Raw genomic sequence first — 22,093 nt, 5'->3', positions numbered from 1 at the left:
CTTGGATGATAAGGTGTTTCATTCATGAGATTCCAGGTTATTTGAGGCTCTCTTCTCCTAATGTACAGTATCAGCATAATGTCCCTTTATGGTTCTAGGATAGCTAGTAGGGGAGACTTCAGCAATATTTTTTTTTTCCTCCAATGGGACAGGCCTCCTCAAATGCCAAACACATGAATGCCCTTTTGATGTTAACAATATGATGCCACACATACATGTGTTAAGTAAACAGGATGTTCCAGGCTGTCAAGTGCATCCTGCACATTTGCATCAGTCACCAGGGTTTGGGGATCCTCTAAAATGTCCCTCAGTCATTAGAGTGATGTGGCTGAGTATTATTGAAATATTATAGCAACTAGAATACATTTCAGAGTAGCAATTGCTTTTCAAATGTCTCTGGAGACTGAGTTAATTTGCATTGTTTGTGACCCCACTCTGGTTTGTCTATGTGTTGGAGTGTTGAGGGTTTCATTCACTTCATGGGCTTCAAAACAAAAACAAAAAACAACGAAGCATGGTAAAAGATAGTTTTGAAATTGCAACAAGGAACACACTTGTGTTGGCTGAGCCCACATGCTCTTGTGAGATAAAATGTTGCACAGGTTTTGTAACTGCTTAGGAAGAAAAGCTCTTCTACTTCTCTAAGGCTGTCTACTTGTAAAAAACAAACCATCAGGCTTAAAGTTCTATGCCTTAATCTAAGCGAGGGTTACACAGCTATGTTCATTTTGTGGTAACTTATTAAGCTGTAAACATAATTTATGCACCTTTCCGTATATTCCACATTTCAATTAGAAAGTTTTAGGAACAAACTGGACTAAAATTAAAGTGCATCTGCATTGCTAAGCAGGAGGGCCAGAGATACAGATGGGTAGGGAAAAAGTAATTAGAGTCTGAGATAGCCTATATAGAAATTAGAGTTGTGGTTTGTTGTAGACACCAGGTCCTAAATAAAAAGAAATAAAAAAATAAAAAAAGAATTGAGAGCTGTGGAGACATTACTCAGACAACATTAATCGGGCTTTGTTTGAAAAACGATCTGTTGGTCTGAACAAAGTCTGAGTTAAACATAAACAAAGTTTGCTCTTGCTTGTTAACTATACATGTTAATTCTTCTACCCAAAGCCACATTATAGCAAGGATGTATCATTTGTCTGGGAGATCAGAAGCCTGAGGGACCATGCCCTGCCTGGTGGAGGTGGGCTACGTTTTAGATTTAGCTTAATCTTATTCTATCCTCCAGTGTGTGTGGTTTACTTAATTGGCATAGTACTTCTCCCATTGTTTTCTTGAGGGTAGGTACAGATAAAGGGCTATAAAATTTAGTACACAAAATTTTATTTCCTCTTAAGAAACCACATAAGAATAGTCAAACTTCTTACAAATAGCCAAACTTAGAGATTAAAATAATGATCACAAGTCGAAGTTTGCTAAATTTAGGCTTTCTTTACAAGGGAGAGATCTCATCTGTAATACAGGGGAACTAAGAGAGAGCAAAAAAGGGTCAGGTTAATCAGGAAAAACGCTTCCCCCAAATCCAGATCAGCCATTTGCTGTTTTGAGTTGTTTATGATCCAATTATGCCAGCACGTTATTCAGTTAACCTCCATTTGACCTACAGAAGTAACCAGTTGTTTTTCTGGAGCTAGTCATTAGTGTAACTGTAACTGATATTCCCTTGATGACAAAACTTCATTTGAGTTGAAAAAGAAAAATCAATAAACAGATCACCTGAGGACTAATGAGCAAGGAGCTTTGACCCCATCTATCAGCTTTTCCCAAAGCACAGGAAGGCAGGCAGAGAATCTGGAGGCCAGGGAGGGAGGCAGAGGAAAGGTTAGACTAGGTTCTGCACAATTACGAAGCTACCTGGGAGAATGCGATTCCAAACGCCACTCCAGCGATGATTCCCATGTTAGTCTCCATGAAACTAGTTACCAGATCATAACAACCCTGGAAAGAGAAAGACACTGTCTTGGAGACATGTTTTTACTCAGGCCAAGCTGGGCTATGTGTACTCGAAACACTCCCAACATACACTTCAACCTTAATTCAGCAAATACAATTGCAACTCACTCCAGGAATTTATTAGCATTCTTTTCAAACTTAAAAAAATAAGAAAAGGTTTCAAACATACACAAAAATACAGAGACACATGACCCTTCCCCAAACATCACAAATTAACATCTGGTCAATCTTGCTTCATTTGAACCTCCCCAACTCCCATCCCATTTAAAGTCAATCCCAGACACAATTTCATCGACAAATGTTTCTGTAGTAGGATTAAATTTAGCAAGAGATCTCTAAGATCTATGAAGCAAACACTACAGAGACAAAGAAGTAGACTTGAAAAGACATTCCGCATCCTTGAACAGGAAATCTCAGCATCATAAACATGGTTACTAGCATTTTGACAACGAATGACAAAATCTTGAATAAACAAACCGGAATCATCTGGCTAGAGGGAAGTGTTTGAGTATCTGCCAACTTTATGGAGTTTTAGGGTTCTTCCTAATGAGACCATTAGGATTTTTTAAATAGGGAAAACCTATGTTCTAGGGTCATCTTTTCCGGAGAGAGAGAGAATTTGTAAGTATATTTATTTGAAACTGGCCAAATCAACCTAGAGTTCTGAACTGACTTATTCAGCCAGGAAGACATGGTCTTTTTCCAGTTTTCTGGAAAAGGGCCTCAACTAAATTGTATAAAGTCTGTGACAAATAAAGACATTAATTTGATAAACAGATTAAAGCTGGTTCTTATTTATCAAAATGGCACACTAAGTTTTAATAACATTTGAAGAACAAAAAAACCCCAAGCATGTTTCCCCTCTTTAAGTTCAAATTTAACAATTTAACATTTCTCATAGCTTGTAAAAAATTCTGCCAATGCTGTGTCTTCTATTAAGTGATATCTATATACATTTATAGTCTGCTTGCAGGGGAAAAAAAATGGTGCATTAACTTACCAGTAGTGCTTTCAGACATATTTTCTTTTGTTTTTAAGTTCAGGGGTACATGTGCAAGTTTATTATATAGGTAAACTTGTGTCGTGGGGGGTTTGTTGTACAGATTACTTTGTCACCCAAGTATTAAGCCTAGTACCCATTAGTTGTTTTTCCTGATCTTCTTCCTCCTCCCACCCTCTACCCTCTTATAGGCCCAGTGTGTGTTGTTCCCTTTGTGTGACATATGTTTTCAATGCAATCGACAAACTAGACTTCTTAGTTATCTGATGCAAATTTGAAGGCCAGGGTGGGAGTGGGAAAGGAAATACATTATCACTCATGGGGAGTTTTAATATTTGATTCCCCATAGTAGAAGCTTACTGATTTCACTGTTACTAGTGAGACTCTATATCACATTTTTTTTCTTTTTCTCTTTTCTTTTCTTTCTTTCTTTGTTTCTTTTTTTTTTCTTTTTTTTTTTTTTTTTTTTTTTTTTGAGACAGAGTCTTGCTCTGTAGCCCAGGCTGGAGTACAGTGGCGTGATCTCGGCTCACTGCAACCTCCGCCTCCAGGGATCGAGCGATTCTCCTGCCTCAGCCTCCCGAGTAGCTGGCATTACAGGTGTGTGCCACCATGCCTGGCTAATTTTTGTATTTTTAGTACAGATGGGGTTTCACCATGTTGGCCAGGTTGGTCTCAAACTCCTGACTTCAGGTGATCCACCCATTTCAACTTCCCAAAGTGCTGGGATTACAGGCATGAGCCACCATGCCCAACCTCATACAATTTTTCAAAAGGTAGTAGAAGAGAGAAGAATTTGGGTTAGAAAGAAGACAAAATGAAAAGAGATGTGGATATTCTAACACTTTCCCAAAAGGTAGCGGCTAAGACAGCAGTTTGCCAGGCTGGCTATCATTACTGTATCTTCTCCCTGCAGTGATGATGGGGCTAAGGAATGAGGTACAGATCAGCACCAGTGTTACGTAAGCTCAAAATTTGGAAACACAAGCCTGATAATACAACCCAGAGAGAAGCAAAATGAGTATTTTCTTATTCTGCAAAATAGTTTGGCATAGATTTTTTTTCTGCGCACTTCAATTCCACACTTAAACTGAATATATTTTCTCAAGTATGATTTCTACTCCATTCTAGAAGACTTTAGACTTGGTCACATTATTTTTGGTAAGGCCACTCCAACCAGTAGGAGACACCAGAAAAAGGGAATAACTGCCTGGCATTAGTACAACTGTGCCGAAATAATTCTCTCTAAACCTTGCTCAATGTATGGATCTTGAATGAGCAGTATTTATTCACCTAGGAGCTTGTTAGAAATGCAGAATTGAAGGCTCCACCCCAGATCTACTGAATCAGAATCTGCCAAATCCATGGGTTATTCCTTTAGACATATTTTTAATGAATTTTAACCAGATCTCCATACGCTTCACATGCCCATTAAAAGGTGAGAAGCACTCTTCTATAAGAAATGTTTTCTCATTATTTTTTATTCCAAATAAGAAAGCAAGTTAATGAATCATATCAGTAATAGGATTAATTAAAATGAGAAAAGTGACTTAGTTTTTTTTTTCTGTTTTGTTTTTAAACAATAAGAGACCAATGTCAAAATAAATGTTTGCCATCTCTGGATTTTTCTGTTATTTACTGCATGGACCCCAAAGTTCATTTTCCTGGTCTCAGCACAGATCTGCATACTGTAAGAGCTGATTTAATACTACTACCACAGGCCATGTTTGCATTCAACCTTAAATTTTCCCCTAAACTATGATCTTATCTACTCACAACAACCTCTCTCAATTTCCTAATACAAAAGTCTGGTTGTCAGGTGTGAGATAAATCTACACAGACCTGCTAAGTATCCTAGGAAACACTCAGAACAGTTCATTTGCTCGCCCTCTCAGCATGTCTAAATCAACAGTCACCAATGGAAAACATCTGCAAGTGACCGACTTTAACTACTAGAAGTAGAACGCTAGTTCCAGATAGGTTATGGGAAGAGGTATCTCTGTAGCTGCCAAGCAGAATAACTATGTTCCTCTCGCCCTTATAAACTGTCAAATAATTCCCATGAAGTAGGATTTCAGCCAATGCTGTTAGCCAACTGAACCTGCAGACATTTCATCATCCTGCTAGCAAAACCAAAATAAAACCTGTCCCCAAATCCAAACAATAAATGTCCTATTTAACTCTACATACTTTCCTCCTGTTCTCTCCCGGTTATCTGTACAAGACGGGTTTCTCAAGCTTCCTGGTAAGAGCCAAGAATCGTCTTTCTGTGCTATCAGAGTACAGGGTCTAAGACACCACAGGATCTACAGGGATGATCCATTTATTCTAAATCATAGGATTCCATATCACTAGAATGTGGCAGTAGTTAAGCCTCCTAGGGGGAAGGAGTCACTGGGAGGACGGGTAACATGTATGAGCATCTACTATTACCCCATCCCCATCTCCCACCTTGTATAGATTAGGTGTCTGAGATTTAGTCAGGAGAAGTAATTTGTCTCATAAGTTCAGGTGGGCATTAAATAAGAATGTCTAAGGAAACTTGGTAGACAAATTTTAGTTTTCATTCAGTTTTTCTCCTCTGAGGGAGCCAGGTTGGAGGCTATAAGGTAAGTAAGAGAGAAGTTAAGCAGATCTTCTAAGTATTTGAGGTGGCCAGGAAAATATAAAGTTGGATTACAGTGGGGAGGTGGAAAGTGAGGTCAGTGTGTAGGTTTATCAGTGAAATGAAAAAAGGTGACCCTATCTCTCTTTCTGGAAATAATTGTAAGGATTATAGATGCACTATAAGATACGTCTCCAAACTTGTTTTTACATACTAACAAAAGATCCTCCCTATAAGAAACTGCTGCATCATTGTTAATAAAAGACTCCATGTGATATAGAAGACAAATTTCACCATCGTCATTTACATTACCGTTAACGTGTATCACATCTGTGTCATAATCTGTGCCAGGTACTGTGCTTTTGACACTTTATCTCATTAAATCTTCAAATCAAGCACAAGGAGCATGTATTCTTATTATCCCCATTTTACAGATGAGAAAAGCAAGACTGAGAAAGGTTAAGTAACTTGACCAAGATCACATAATCAACAGTGGCTCAGTCAGAACTTCTACTGGAGCCTGACACTAGACCCCGTGTTCCTGACTTCTGGATCCTCAATTTTCACAAAAGAAGAGGAAGTTTGAGTGGCCAAAAAAAAAAAAAAAAAGACTTGGGTACTGCTTTCATGAATGACTTTCTGAGGCTCTGTTATATCAAATATCTCACTGCCATAGAGCATGTCTTGTCTTCCATAAATTGGAGTGTCTACCACATGCTTAGCACTTCATAAAATGGAAGCATAATGACACATATGGGTACTCAGTGGGGATGCCCATGAAGAAGCCAGAAGTTACCTTATTAACTAATAAGAGATGAAGGAAGCCTCAATGTTTGGGTTCATAAGAAAAATTCAAATAGAAACAGATGTCCTTTTAACTTAGACAAGAAGCTGTCAGTACTGAATCTTACTGAACTATCTTTTCTCTCTGAATTATTCAGCAGTTGGTCCAGATCACATAGAATTTTGAAGGCATCATAAGAACAGAATTTTATCTTAGCAAGAAAAGATTCACCCCTTGACTGAATAACAGGAAGTAAACACAATAATAGGTTTTTCCCTCCCTTTTGTTTACCAAAATATATTTTATATATGGTATTTCTCTAAACATTTAAGAATGTAGATAGTCTTCACATGCAGTTTTATCATGTCTTCATCGTATTCTCTGTAAAGTGGAATGCAGAATTGATTTTCCTCTTCGCTGACTACTAAAACTTCATTTCCCTCATTTCCACTATGTACTAACTTTTAAATCTCATTTAGTCCTCTTTTTTCCCCCTCTCTAATTTCTTTGGGAGTCAGGAGGTTGACAATGAGTTGAATCGGAGTTGCTGATTTATTTTCCTATGGCAGTAAACTCCCTAAAATAAAGGCCACCTTCCTAGCAGAAGTAGATGCTGTCTTGTCAACTCTACTCCTCTCTTGCTGCCAAAGACTGACACCCAGCTGCAAACAATTTCATGTTTGGATGGTATATTAAGCAGAAGATGGACACCCCAAAAGAAGAAAGCCAACACTCGCTGTCTGACATAAGCATCAGGGTTAACAGGAACAGCTTGCTAAACCTTCCTAACTATGCCTCGTAGATCCTTGCTGTGGGAGAGAAAGACAAGGCTGATCTGAGTCACAGCTTTCTCTTTTAGAAGTGAGCAGCCTCAAGTACCTCTCCCAGGCAATCAAGGAACCACAAAGTAAGATTCTCTTTTCCTTGACTACTGTTTCAAATCTATTTATCATAATTTCACACAAACAAACAAACAAAAAACCCCTCCCAAACATTCACCACTGGTCCCATCAGGGCTGGGAGAAAGCAGGTACCTTCTGGTTAACTTTAGTGGCGGCCACAGTCAGATTGTGTAGATCCTGGGGATTACAATCGGTTTCGTTCATGCAGCAACTGGGGGGGATGCCATGATCCAGGAAGTAGGGGCTGGTGCTCCAGTTGGTGTAGTTCTGCACGCCACAGCAGCTCAGCTATTAACAGGGAAAGGAAAATAATCAAAAAGTGGTAGATCAAATGTGGTCTCCTCAATCACTGCCTTGTAACTTTTACAAGAGAAACACAGGCCAAGGCCCTAAGACAACATGTGCAGCTTTGGTGAGTCAAGATGAATGGGAAGCTCCAATAACAATTATACCCATACCGATGCTTGTTTGATCTCCAAGAAGGAAGTCCTAGATTATATATCACATTGCCTTTCTTTATTCACCTCCACAAAGCAAAGCAATACTTCTCTGTCCAACTCACAATCACCTATTGATATAGATGTATTCATCCACTAACTCAGGACTATTGATGGGTGAATTGAGGCAAATATGGTTTCAAAAACCTCTCCACTGGGATCTCTACTAATAAGTAAATAAATCGTTCTTTTAAAAAGATGCATATACAGAAAGGGAGAGCCGCAGCTGGTAAACTATAGCCCAGGAGCTACCTGTTTTTGTAAATAAAGTTTTACTGGGACACAGCGACAACTATGTGTTCACATACTGTTTGTGGTTGCTTTTGTGCTACAGTGCAGAGATGAGTAGTTGTGACAGAGTGTATGGCCCTCAAAGCGTAAAATATTTACTACTTGATCCTTTACAGAAGAGGCTTGCCAACCCCAATATAGGGAACATTAAAGCAAATGGGGCAAAAATATAATTAATTGGTAAATCTGAGTATACAGTTCCTTGTAATATTCCTGAGACTTTTCTGTATATGTTGGAAGTTTTATCAAAATAAATTAGAAAAAAGACTGCTTCTGAAGTAAACAAAAGCAAGAAAACCCAAAGCAAAAGCCTCATTAGTGATTCCTGATGGACGGTCATGCTTGAGTGCCAGCACCTGCCACCCAGACAGGAAATCACTCTTCTATTTCCCCCATATCCTCCGCAAAATATCAGGCAGCTCACCCTCTTCACATACCTAACAGATCCTCAGTTTCTTCTAGGTCCACTCTATGCCCACTCCACTGCCCCGGCCAGTGAACACAGCTCACCTGAGCTCTCCACCCAGCCTGAAGACATTGATCCCAGAAAGCCAGCCTCTGGGAGCCAACTCTAAGCAAGGTTGTCACACACTCACTGCCTAACTCCTTCCCAAGGGTTCAGATCTGAAGAGCAAATGAGCTGTCCTTGGCATACTTGCAACCCTTACTGATGCAAGGCACACGCAAGGGAGTGGTCCTCCTTGACACTCATTACCTGAATAACTGGAGCCTGGACAAGGACTGGGTGTCAACTCTTGGCAATGGAACTGGACTAAGAGTTGAAGAACGGGAACCAACAGCAAGCACTAGGCCAACCTACCAGCAGCCCATAAGTCTAAGCCCAGACCTCATAGGTAGTTCACACCCCCATCTCCTCTGGAACTTACACTGCGCTGCACATGGTCCACTGCCCGGCTCCTCTCATCATTGCCATTGTAATTCTGCATAGCGTCCGTGTAAGTCCTCAGGAAGGTGTCCTTGATCTATGGAAGACAAGGAGGGATGTGATTGCAGCCCACCACAGCCCAAACTGACTCCAATTCTTACCAACTTCTACCCTAACATAGCCTCTTCGGAAAGTCGCTGTATAAATATAGGCCAGGGAGGCAATGCCCCATTTTCTGAGACTGAAAAGCTCAGAAAATTTCCCAGGGGGTTTTTAAGCTCAGGAATTTAAAAAATTGTTCCCCTCAGCCTCAATTCAGAGAAAGTCTGACCTGCTGAATGACCTGCTGGAGGGGCCTGTCCATTTCTGAAAGGGCTGTGATGATGAGCTGCCAAACCTCAGGCATGGGCTTTCTACTTATTTTCTTTGAATTGATTAATGCCCATCTTTCTATAACTTTCTCTGCCCTTACACAGGAGGGTCATAAAAGACAAACCACTTGGGTGGACAGGATGACTGATGTTTTGGTCAAAAACTGATCCCCGTTTTACCATACGAGTGAGGCAAAACCAACTTTCACTTACCTGTCTTTAGTGAGGCAAATTAAAAAAAAAAAAAAGAGGATAAAAGACAAGAACTTTAAAAGGTCAGCTGGGCGCAGTGGCTCACGCCTGTAATCCCAGCACATTGGGAGGCTGACATGGAAAGATAACTTGAGGTCAGGAGTTCAAGACCAGCCTGGCCAAGATGGTGAAACCCCGTCTCTACTAAAAATACACACACACACACACACACACACACACACAAATTTAGCATGGTGGCAGGCGCCTGTAATCCCAGCTACTTGGGAGGCTGAGTCAGGAGAATCAATTGAACCCAGGAGGCAGAGTTTGCAGTAAGCAGAGATTGTGCTACAGCACTCCAGCCTTGGTGACAGAGCAAGGCTCTGTCTCAAAAAAAAAAAAAAAAAAAAAAAAAAAAGATTAACAAAATCTTTTCTGTGAATACATTTGACTTTGGGGTAACTTTCAAGCTCTGTTTCCCTGAAAACCTGATGAAGGTGGAATGTCAGATGGGTTACCAGGCCACTGAGTTTGTGATAAAACTGACCCCCAATTGGTAAAATGTCTCCAGATTGGGAGGACAGCAAATGACAATAATTACTTGGTGGGAAGCTTAGGGCTAAGTATGGTGACTCTCCTAACTAGGCATATTCTTTGCTAAAATGCTGTAAACTATGCCCATGGGACAGTTACAAGACAGAAACACCAGTTACATGCAGCTTCTAAGCTAAGGTGGCTACCACACCCAGCTGTGTCATCTCATTTCACTGCACTTAAGCTGTCTCTTAGGATGGGGGACTGTACACAGAATAGGTGCTAGACCATTTTGTGGACTCATGGTGGAGAAGCAAGCCCACTGCTGCCTAGCAGGCAAGCTGGCCTTCCTTTGTTATATCTTTCCGCTTTTGTTAAATGGCACTGAGACCTACTGTCATCATGTGAGTTTGACTGTTGAGCCAAACTCAAGACCAGCGCTGGTGGTCAGAGTGGCATTGTACCCTCCTCCCACAACATCCCTCAGGGTTTCAGGCAAAAGAGATTAGGTAGATGAGGATTTCCAGCCCCTAGGCAGCAAGCACCATTAAGAGAAAAACCCCTCCACAGAACGCACTCCCAGCAACCAACAAGAGGGAAGTTCACAAGGGCTCAGGTAGGAACAAGCCAGGCTGCTCCTGGTGTTCACACAGGCACAAGGGGCACTTATTAGGGCTGTTGAGGCCGACACTTCATCAGGTCTCACTTCACTAGAGACTATGAATGGGGTTCTACTTCCAAATGCAGCACCTGTACAAACTGGGTTTTGGGAGTCAGCTTTGGCATCTGGGATACTGTCTCTGGTAAAGGGGAAAAACAAGGCAGTAGGGGAGCAGAGAGCATACAGGCAAGCTCAGGGGGAACTGAACCTGGCCAAGCACAACAGTGGTACCAATGAGGGTGCAGCAAGATGGGTTAATGAAAAATCTAAGACAAAATTAAAAAAGAAAAAAAGGCAGGGTCTGGGAACAGATGGTGCCAGACTTTTGAGACCCACAGTAACTCTCTGTTTTCCACCTGTATCTTGTTTTTTTTTTCTTTTTCTTTTTAACACATGTGTATCTGCTTCTGGCTTTACTATTATTTATGGAATACAATGATAAAATTATGAGGCAGCAAGACAATTAGTTTGGCTTGCCTTTACAGTCTTAGAAAACTTGTTATACAGATATACACTTGTGCCTTACTGAAGCAGCTATTTTAAAAACAAAAAATAGAGACAGGGTCTCACTCTCTTGCCCAGGCTGGAGTGCAGCGGTGTGATATTAGCTCACTGCAGCCTCAACCTCCCAAGTTCAAGTGATCCTCCCTCCTCAGTCTCCTAAGTAGCTAGGACTATAGATGTAAGCCACCACACCCAGCTAATTTATTTTTTTATTTTTTAGAGATGGGGTTCTCACTATGTTGCCCAGGCTGCTCTTGAACTTCTGGCCTCAAAAGATCCTCCTGCCCCAGGCCTTGCAAAGCTCAGGTATTGCAGATATGAGCCACCATGCCCAGCCTGAAGCAACTATTTTTAAAGGAGTATGTAATCCATATTGAAGGTGACTGCTTTAAAATGGGGGAGAGAATCATTTTATGCAATGGCTACACGGAGAAACAGTGAAGATGAACAATGAAGGTTTCATGCTTGGTGGAATTCCCACATTTAGAATTTCATGAAAATTTCAGGTCATATGACATGATCTTTGGAAAACAGCAACACCACTGAGGAAATCAGCTAGCCTATATGCATGCACCTTTTACACATTTCAAGAGGTTTCAAGAATCCTCCTCCCAAACACCCCTTAATTGAGTTAGGCATTTTGTGTATACTCACCTCATGACGAAACACAAACCCTGAAATGCCAGCTACGAGCTCAGCCAGGAACACCAGGGACAGAAACATGGCATACTGAAAATGAAGCACACAAAGACAAAGTCAGACACATCAGGATTAAGAAGAGGGCTTCTCCAGGGTAGGTTACTTTCAATCGACGGGAATTAGACAAGTCCTCACACTCCCTAGACAAAGTTTAGAAAAAAAATATAAAACATTCTTCTCTAAATTTACCCACATAAGCCTCAATCTAGGAATGTGTGTTTAATATGCATATGCATTCTGGAGTACACAGGCTGGGGAGAATTTACTGAGAGACTGGCATTGTGCCTGTCAGCTTGGCTCACCTGGAGAAACCCGGAAGGAACTTTCACAACTAAGGTATCTACTATTTGTTACGCTAGAATCTTTGAGCTAGAAAAAAACCAAACTGCTCTGAAGGTCACAGGACACATTCTGCCCTGTCTGGGGGGCCTTTTTTTTTTTTTTTACCACTTTCCTCACGACGGTCTGCAAGCCAATTCCCTGCGGCCCATTCCATTTTGAAACTGTTCCAATCATTGGAAAGATTTCCTTTCCCTTTGGCCACAAGTCTGCCTACTTCTAACTTCCACTCACTAGCATTGGTGCTGCTTTCAGAAGAAATAAGAACCGGCCCAATGTCTTTTCTCTAATGCTAGTCCATCATGTGTGTGAACACAGCCAGGATGAGAACCTGCTGCCTGGGCAAAGGCCTCCAGTTGTCTCAACCACATCTCGGATGAAACAGTTACAAAACTGCTTCATTTGGAATTGTATCCCTCCCATCTGGGCCCAAGAAGCCAAACGTGTGCAAGATGATGTTCCTCTTCAGATTGGTGGTCATCACTGGACACAGTAGCCGCAGCAGCTTTCCTGTGGAGTTGCCCGCCTTTCTTGTTCGGGATGGATGCTGCATGGAGTTTATAGCCTTTCAAAAAGTAAATACGCCATACTACTAATGACATTTGCAAGCATCTAACATCTTCAGTGCTTTTCATCTCATGCTGCCAGTACTTCCGAAGTTTTTTGCATGTGCATGCACAGGCAAGCACGTCTAAATTCAAGGGTAGTACATGATATTTATGAAACATTAAGGATAACTTTGAAAAGCAGATAAAACGAGAATTGATTCCTTACCTACAAGGCACATGTCTTACAATCTGCTTCTTCTCATCTCAAAATAAAATATAATGGTTTTGAACATTTGCAGTGGCCCTAAATGATGCTGTGGAATTTGGATAGATTGCATGTGGCCACGTTACTTACCTGTAAAATATACACGTCTCATAAAGTATACATATGTATGCAGAATCATACATTTTTTTTCTCATCTAGTGGCACATATATCGAAAAAGGAAATATTGGCTTAAAATATCAATTTCTTTCTAAATATTAACAAAATTCTCTAGAAAGCACAGCCACTCAAATGCTAAATATGTAGTTATGAGAATGTCCCATGTATGTGACTTCTTTCCCAACCTCATACAAAATGCAATTCAAAGCACAGTTTGATGTGAGACTCTCCCATTTTGCTGATAGGATAAGCCTAGACTCTTCCAGAAAGTTGAGTGGGAAAATAACTGCTAGCAGGCAGGTGGAAGAAAGGACATTTATCTCTGTAGTCAGAAGTCCTCCTAGGTTTGAATCCTATCTTGTTATGAGCTACCTCTTAGAAAAGAGGCAGCCTCTCTGGGCTTCCATAAAGTAGACATAGTTATTTTCAGTTGTTTTGCAATTAAAATAGGACTGCAAAATTCTAGACTGACAGTTAATCAAGTGACTTCCGTTCTCATCAGCCAGATCAGCAGTTTTCTGTGTCTGGCAAGTTTCCTGCCTCTAGGAGGTTTCAGAGAGTGGCCGTTTTACCTACAGAAAGCCTTGGCCAAAAGCCTATTGGGAAGAGCTTGTACTAAATACAGGTCGGTAGGGGTTAGAGCTTTTTCCCAAATGTAAACGTTGGAGTTGAAATAGTCCTGGCTTTGGAAGGAAATATACAAGGGTTCAAAGCCCAGCCTTCCATACATTAGCTGTGTGAACTTGGATGGGTTATCTAAACCCCCGAGTTCCTATCACATAACATGAAAATACAACTTACACTGCATGGTGGTAGTGAGGAGAAAAAAAAAAATGTCATATGCACCCAGTACAGCCTCTGTCACATAAAAGGAACTAAATCATATTTTTAAATGTTTTTGTTTTTAACTGACATATAACAATTGTACATATTTATTGGGTATAGTATGATGTTTTGATTCATGCATACTCTGTGTAATGATCAAATCAGAGCAGTTAGCATATCCATTACCTAAAATATTTCTTTGTGGTGGGAACATTCTAAATTCTCTCTTCCAGCTATTGCTAAATATATAATACATCAACTACAGTCACCCTACTATGCAATCAAACACCAGACAATTCCTCCTATCTAGCTGTGACTTTGCACCCATTGACTAACCTCTGCTCCTCCCTCCTCCCCTATCTCTAGACAAAAAATTAATAAATGCTGATGAGGATGTGGAAAAGGGGGAACTCTTATACACTGCTGACTAGAATGCAAATCAGCACAACCCACTATGGATAACAGAGTAGAGGTTCCTCAAAAAACTAAAAGTAGAACTACCATATGATCCAGCAATCCTATTGCGGGGTATATAACCAAAGGAAATGAAATTAGTATGTTGAGGAGATAGCCGCGCCCCCATGTATATTGCAGCACTATTGACAATAGCCAACCTAAGTGTCCATACACACTGGACACAACGTGTCTATACACAATGGAATACTATCTGGCCCTAAACAAGAATGAAATCCTGTCACTTGCAACAACATGAACGAATCTAGAGGATTAAGTGAAATAAGTCAGGGACAGAAAAGACTAATAACTGCCTGATCTTACATATAGGTAGAATCTAAAATTTGATCTAAAAGATATTTGTAGAGACCCAAATTAAGCCCCAAACCAAAAAGCTTCTCTACTTCCCCAAATGCTCACCTGCTAGTGAACTTGTGTTAGGAGAAGAAAATGGTAGTGTGGTGTGAAGCCACCTCCAGAAGAGGCCAGAACTAACTATCCCATTGTTTATACACATATCCTAATTTATGACATTATACTCACCTATGGGATACCTTTGCCCCACAAGCAAATTTAGAATTAGAACACAAAAATATCCCCTCTCCCACCCCTCTCCAGTCATAGTATTTGGGCCAGGAGAAACTTTGGTGATTTAGTCCAATTCTATTTTGTCATAATTGGAGACAAAGGTCCAAGGAGGTTACATCCTTGCCATTAAGACTTAAACCAGTTAGTTGGAATCAGTCAGGTCTCAACACCACATCACTTCCCTTCTTGTTTGAATGGATGGTTTTTTAGAACTTGTTCTTTTCTATGCTTTTGAAGTTAATTCTCCCCTTGCTACTCATTGTGCTAAACAAAAGGTTCTCGATACTGGTTACATGATAGAATCTTCTGGAGAGCTTTTTAGAAAATAAGATGCCAGGGCCTCACCACCACTGAGGAGTCTACTTCAACCAGCTAGCGGTGGGATGCCGGCAAAGGTTTTTGCAAATGGCTTCCAAGGTGATTTAATCACATGTCTGGAGTTGAGGACCACGGCACTAGACCAAAAGAAACCCTAGTGTTTATGAGAAGTACTAGAAGGTAGACTCAGGGTGTTAGAATAGAGTGCCAGGTGACAGCAGCAAAAGTGCCTCAGGATGGGCCTCATTATGGCTTGCCCGCCAACCTGAAGAATCAATGGTGGCTGAGGCATCAGCCTCCTGTACGGTCTGCAGGATAGAAAGTGGCAAAGTCAAGCACCACTTCTACGAAGTTGACAACACAACACTGACTGCCCAGTGCCAGTTGGGAAGATGGTTCCTTTGGAATGAAACACTCTCACACCCACATATATCACTAGATGGTATTAAATGTTACTACAACCTAGGGCTACACAGGGACAGGCAACATGGCCCTGATGGAATCTTTGCTTCTCCCTTCATGGAGTAAGATGCCTGAAATAATTTTAAACAAAATTTTATTTTGAGGAGAGGTCTTTGCTAATTTTTATCTACAAAATCCTTTACCATCAATCCCCATCAATAAAGAACATGAACAGTGAGTAGAGAATTAGGCAACTGGTGTACCTGAAAGTTAAAAATCACAGTAATAGCCTTTCAATAGTCTGCCTTTATCATCTGGGAAGCATCACTGCTTTATCTGTCCCATGAGAGTATGCACCCTGCACTGGTCCTGGTAGCCAACACTTGACACTGCATAAGTCCTCTGGGTGGCAGGCTCTGACTTAGCTCAACTCTCATAGCACTGAGACAGGGAGTGCAGGTTCAGAGAAGACCACACACATGCATCCATGCACGGCCAGGCTCAAGGAGGTAGAAAGTATTTCTCCAATAGGAACTTGGAAGTAAAAGTCTGTTTATGTTCAGGATGCTACCTTGCCCACCAAAGCTGCATATCACATGCTTAAGGAGACTTCTAAGACATAGTCCAAAACTGAAACAGGGCGAGGCCGGGTGTGGTGGCTCACGCCTGTAATCCCAGCACTTTGGGAGGCTGAGGCAGGCGGATCTTGAGGTCAGGAGATCGAGACCATCCTGGCTAACGCGGTGAAACCCTGTCTCTACTAAAAATACAAAAAAATTAGCCAGGCATGGTGGTGGGTGCCTGTAGTCCCAGCTACTCGGGATGCTGAGACAGGAGAATGGCATGAACCCAGGGGGCGGAGCTTGCAGTGAGCGGAGATCGCGCCACTACACTCCAGACTGAGCAACAGAGAGAGACTCCATCTCAAAAAAAAAGACTGAAACAGGGCATCTTGTCATGAGGATACAAATGGACTACTGCAATGACTGGCCACTGCTTTGTCATCATCTACCTGGAGGGGCTGGGACTAGATTTAGCGTGCCAGGCTGTGTTTGGGGCTGTTTTTACCTCTAGGGGATTAAAGGCTGGGTTAGGAAAGAGTCTGGACTGAAATTGTTAAGGTCTTGTCTGTGACCTCAAGACGAACCATTTCACCTCCATGTAATTTACATTTTTACAAAAATACAGTTGAGAAAGCAGTATTATGTTGTGACATACTCACCAGTTTCAGCATCCATGGGCTACCACGACATGTAGCAAAGCATCCAAACAGGCCAAAGACAACAATAGTGGTGCCAGTTCCGATGAGTACATAGGGAGCATTTGTGGAGTTCTCGGCAATAAGGGAGATATAGGTGCCCAGAGTAAGTTTGCCCCAGACTCCAACAGCCAGCAGGATCACCCCAGTGATCTGAAAGAGGGATAGGAGAGTGTGAAGCTATTGCCAAGAGAGGTGACAATCAGCACAGAGCAATGTGGCCCAATCTGAAGACTCAAGTTTCCATGAATAAGATGGTACTTGCTGTAGGATTTCCTGAGCAACGAGAAATGTCAGAGAGTGTTAACTAAAATCATCATAAAGACACTTTGGTTTTTTTCTTTTCCCCAATAAACGTGCCCCTTACATAATCCCATATGCAATTATTGTGTTAATTAGAAGTCAAACCAACAACAAAGAACTTCTTTTTTAAAAAGTAGTTTACAAAGCACATCATACGACAGGTCTGAGAGCCTTCCCCCAGCTGCTGCCTGACACCAAGCTGGGTATAACCCCAGGAAGAATGACAGCTGCCCTCTTTGATGGAATGTGTATACACAGTATATTTTATGGACATTCTGCACAACGTTTTCAGGAACACAGTGATTCCCTTTGACTATTATTGCAGAAATTTCCACAAAAACAAAATATTCCAAATATTTTTGAATCCCTATTGATGTGCTGTCTTAATATTTTATTCAATATAAAACAACAGAAGAATCTGCATAGTTCCTGGAATTAGCTGTAATGCGATTTGCCAAATCCCACTGATCAGTCCAAAAGAAATCCCTATAGCATGTCTAAACTAGAACCCTGCATCAATCAGGCCTTTACTTTATGGGACAGATTCCAGGCTGCATGCTATGGCTAACTCTCCACCCCCTGCAGGCCACACACCCTGGCAGCTTTAGCTGCTAAAGCCACTGGGGTTGCCTTATGTCTCTAACCATCTCCCAAGCTGGTCTTTCAGGTCACCAATAGCTTAGCAACTCAAACTGACAGCCTTGTAACTGCTACCACTTCTGATACCGCATGAAGCTTGAAAGAAACTTGGGTGTCAAAGAAAGACCATCTCCAGTTTGACCCCACCCTAGAGCCTGATGTCTCATACCAAATGCCTTGGATCCCTGTCTACTTTGCTCACTCAAGTGAGGAGTCAAGGTGAGAAAACTGGAGAGAATTGGCATGATACAAATCAATACCCACTTTGCCAAGGTTTCCCTTATCAATCAATACATGGCTCCTGATGTCTATGACCACCACCAAATATAGGCTATACCATGAACCAAATGTCTGGGCCAGTGAAGATGCTCAGACCTCTCTCCTTTATACTCTGAAAACACTTCCTGTAATTTGGAACCATCAAGCTCCATTATCAGATTATTTTTTGGGGGCAGGACCAAGAATAGTCCATGTACCTTTCACTGCATAAGGTAAGGGTGAGCTCTACCTGTATGGGGGGAGAGGTCAATAAAAACAACTAGAGTTTGGTGACACTTCCCCGCCCCGGCAGCCTGTCTACTTTGTAGAACCCTCACCATGAAGACAGAATTAAAGGTTTTAAATCAGAAAAAGATTGAGGAACTAATGCTACTTTTATTAGGCAAAGATAAACAGTCATGATGCAGTGTTGCGGTGAAAGTGTTTGACACTAATATTTGGGAGAAAGTGGCCCCGTGGAGGTTGACTGCCTTTGAAAAATTCCAATGGAGATGGCCTAGCGAATTAAGAAATCCAAGAAAACCAAGAACACAGATGTTGCCAAGAGTTCTAAGTCCTCTGCTGACACCCGGTGGTTGTTTAAAAAAGTACTTTCCTTGAGCAGCCTCTTCTGCCATACTCCCCCACACGGAAACATAAAATCCTTTTTACCTGCTAAAATCAAATTTTAAGAAACAACTGTCAAGTCATTAGGGGTAAAAATGCAATGGACACTATGTAGAGAAGGACAGTGCCTGTGCCATCTTTTACTAATGCCTAGCACAGTGCCTGGCACAGAGTAAATGCTTACTATTCCATTGGGGAAGAAATTACATTTTTTATTTCTCTGAGTCTTAGAACCTATATTTTATACAACAGAGCTTATCAGATACCAAATACTTACACAACTTCTACATTCAGTAAATACTGCGAGGTGATTTAAAATGGGACCAAAGAGAAATTTCCCCCATACTTTCCACTGTAGCATTATCAGCCTAAGCTGTAAACATCACAATGTAAATGTATTGAACAAAAGCAAAAATTCAGTTAAGCTAGTTGTTGTTTAGGCTGAATATATGCCTCATTCAGAAACTTGCGACTTCATGGTATTGCTCCCAAAGATACAGTAATGCCTCAAATATAAACTGAGCTGCTGCATTCTGTGAACTGCTATTGCTGGTCCTTATTGGAATGTGATTGCTTTAATGAAAATGTATACTGCTAATCAAGTATGACAGTCTGATAACTTATATTTCTGTGACCAGTGATTTCATGAAGTTCAGTTACTGCCAGAACAAATCTTACATGCAGTATGTCAAAGTTAACACAAATCCTGACTTTAAGGCAAACAGTACCAAGATCATTTTAATGCCTTTTCTCCTTTCATAACATAATGTATCCTAATGCAATCATTGCTTTGTATATGAAGCCTCTCCTCACGTAAGTGCAAAACCTACACCAGTTTGTTAAAATGGTCATAAAATGTAAATTACACAAATATTTCATTTTCAGAAAAAGACTTTTTAATTTCAATAGGTTTTTGGTGAACAAGTGGTGTTTGGTTACATGAATAAATTCTTTAGTGATGATTTCTGAGATTTTGGTGCACCCATCACCTGAGCAGTATACACTGTACCCAATGTGCAGTCTTTTATCACTCATCCTGCTCCCACCCTTTCTCCCCAGTCCCCAAAGTGCATTGTATCATTCTTATGCTTTTTGCATTCTCACAGATTAGCTCCCACTTATGAGTGAGAACATACGATGTTTGGTTTTCCATTTCTGAGTTACTTCACTTAGAATAATGGTCTCCAATTCCAACCAGGTTGCTGCGAATGCCATTACTTCATTCCTTTTTATGGCTTAGTAGTATTCCATGGGGTGGGGGTGTGTGTGTGTGGACAAAAGCCACTATCATATGTATAAATTTTTTCTTGGCTCCTGTCAACACACATTCACTCCACACATGTGCTTTTGCAAGCACCCACAGGAAAGTCATGTCTCAAACATGACTTTTGAACTGAAAAGCAAGGGACTTTTTTTTTTAAAACATCTCTCTCCTGCTGTGAGGTGCAATGAGTAAGTTCAGAGTTCACCAAAGCAATTGTGTGTCTGAGCTCCTCAGAGACCTCAAATCCCTAAATCAATCATCAGCATATATTACCTTTCTCGTGGAGGTTTTACTTCTTTCTCAGAAGAATTGATCAGCAAGCAGCCAATGCTGTGGTTCAGTGAGGAAAGAGATAGGAGACCATAGATAAACTACACGACTGGCCTGGTGAAGGACCAGCACCACCTTATATGCTCCCAAATCAACCACAAGCCAGGACGGTAGGCCCAGCAATCCATCAGCAGTAACCAGGCTGAGGCTCTCCCTTTCTTGCTTATTCCCAGCATCTCATTTTCTGTGTGCTTACAACACAGCTCAAAATGTATGGGTAGCAAAGTACCACTAGCTACTATTAATTTAGGCTTGGTGATGAGACAGAATAAAGCTATAATCATGGCATCAGAAAAGTTAGATCAGAACTGAAAAGGCTTCTGTGTGAGGATTACTTTAAAATTATACTCAAAGAAAACTTACAGATAGGTTTGGCAATATGCCAAGGGGGTATCCAAAATGCTCTGAAACAGACTTACTACGGTTTATTTTCATCCTAAAATGGCTATTAGGGGAGCAAGTAGCCAACATAAACAATTCCCCTTGCTCTTGCCAGGTCATCCTGGCTAATGCTGATAAGTCTCTCTGTGGATCTTGTAGCATCCTGATCTTCAGAGAAGTGCCAGAAATAGAGGACTTCCATCTTGCTCACCTGTCCAGAGGCATTTTACTTGAGCCCACTCTGTTTTGTGCATGCAGACCACAGACCTTACGATGAAACTGGTGCAGCTGCTGTGCCAAGTCTGAGTGGGCAAAGTCCTTATTTCCTCTCACTAAATCCTTAATACAAGGTTCATAAGCCCCACCTTCTATGTGAATATATGCACATTATTCTAATGATGACACAAGTTCATATTTACTGTATCATTCAATGAAAGAAAACAAAACAACAAAAATTGAATCACAGAGGTACAAGCTATCAAAAAGAGACTGCCTACTAAGGAGCCATATGGAATAGAAAGCACTGCATCTAAAAACCAACAAAAAGAAACACACAGGTGAGAGCATAGGCAGCAGTCTTAGCTGGATTGCATTTTAGTTGGCCCACAATTCAATCATCCCAGAGGTTTACAGATTAATTCCTTCATAGCGACTACACACAGAGGTATTGTGAAATATCCTCCAGAGAATTCTGTAACTCAGAAGAAAATGCATGACACTGAAATTCCATACACATCATCAATAATTGAAATCCACAGTCCTCAGATGTTAGGTTTTAAGAGGAGAAGTACCCGACAAACTATTCTTTTAGCTGATTCTTATGTGAGTGTGTGTGCCAAGGGGACAAAGAGGAGGAGAAGTCTTTGCACCATGTTGGGACCTGATTAGGTAGAGGTGGAGAAAGTAACCAGAAAAGCAAAGAAACCAACCAGCAGCTTCTATAATGTTATCGTCTTATTTCAAGAAGTAACAGTATGCATCCATTATATTTACAACTTCAGATTTTATTACAAATTGTATGTATACTTAGTGTTTTTTAAATAGACTAAGAACCATAATTTATTGGGATTCTTCACTGGGCTTGAGAACCCATTCCAGATGAGTGGCAGAAAGGGACTCAATAAATTTAAAAGGATGTTAGCTGGGGCCAGGTGTGGTGGCTCATGCCTGTAATCCTAGCACTTTGGAGGGCAGAGGCGGAGTTGGGCGGATCACTTGAGGCCAGAAGTTCGAGACCAGCCTGGCCAACATGGTGAAACCCCACCTCTACTAAAAATACAAAA

The 22,093-nt window shown here is 41.1% G+C and overlaps 1 protein-coding gene across 1 annotated transcript in view; it reads right to left on the bottom strand.

Annotated features, from left to right (window-relative positions):
- Positions 1-22,093, bottom strand: part of TSPAN7 (tetraspanin 7) — a 118,403-nt gene that overhangs the window by 5,723 nt on the left and 90,587 nt on the right. The window contains 5 exon segments of the mRNA NM_001261716.1: positions 1,870-1,953; positions 7,392-7,547; positions 8,935-9,030; positions 11,850-11,924; positions 16,973-17,161. Of these exon segments, the coding sequence (NP_001248645.1) occupies positions 1,870-1,953; positions 7,392-7,547; positions 8,935-9,030; positions 11,850-11,924; positions 16,973-17,161 (600 nt within the window).

Source organism: Macaca mulatta, chromosome X (assembly GCF_049350105.2).
Source record: "Macaca mulatta isolate MMU2019108-1 chromosome X, T2T-MMU8v2.0, whole genome shotgun sequence".
In the NCBI taxonomy this organism is placed as follows: domain Eukaryota; kingdom Metazoa; phylum Chordata; class Mammalia; order Primates; family Cercopithecidae; genus Macaca; species Macaca mulatta.
This window is presented reverse-complemented; position numbering and strand designations above follow the sequence as displayed.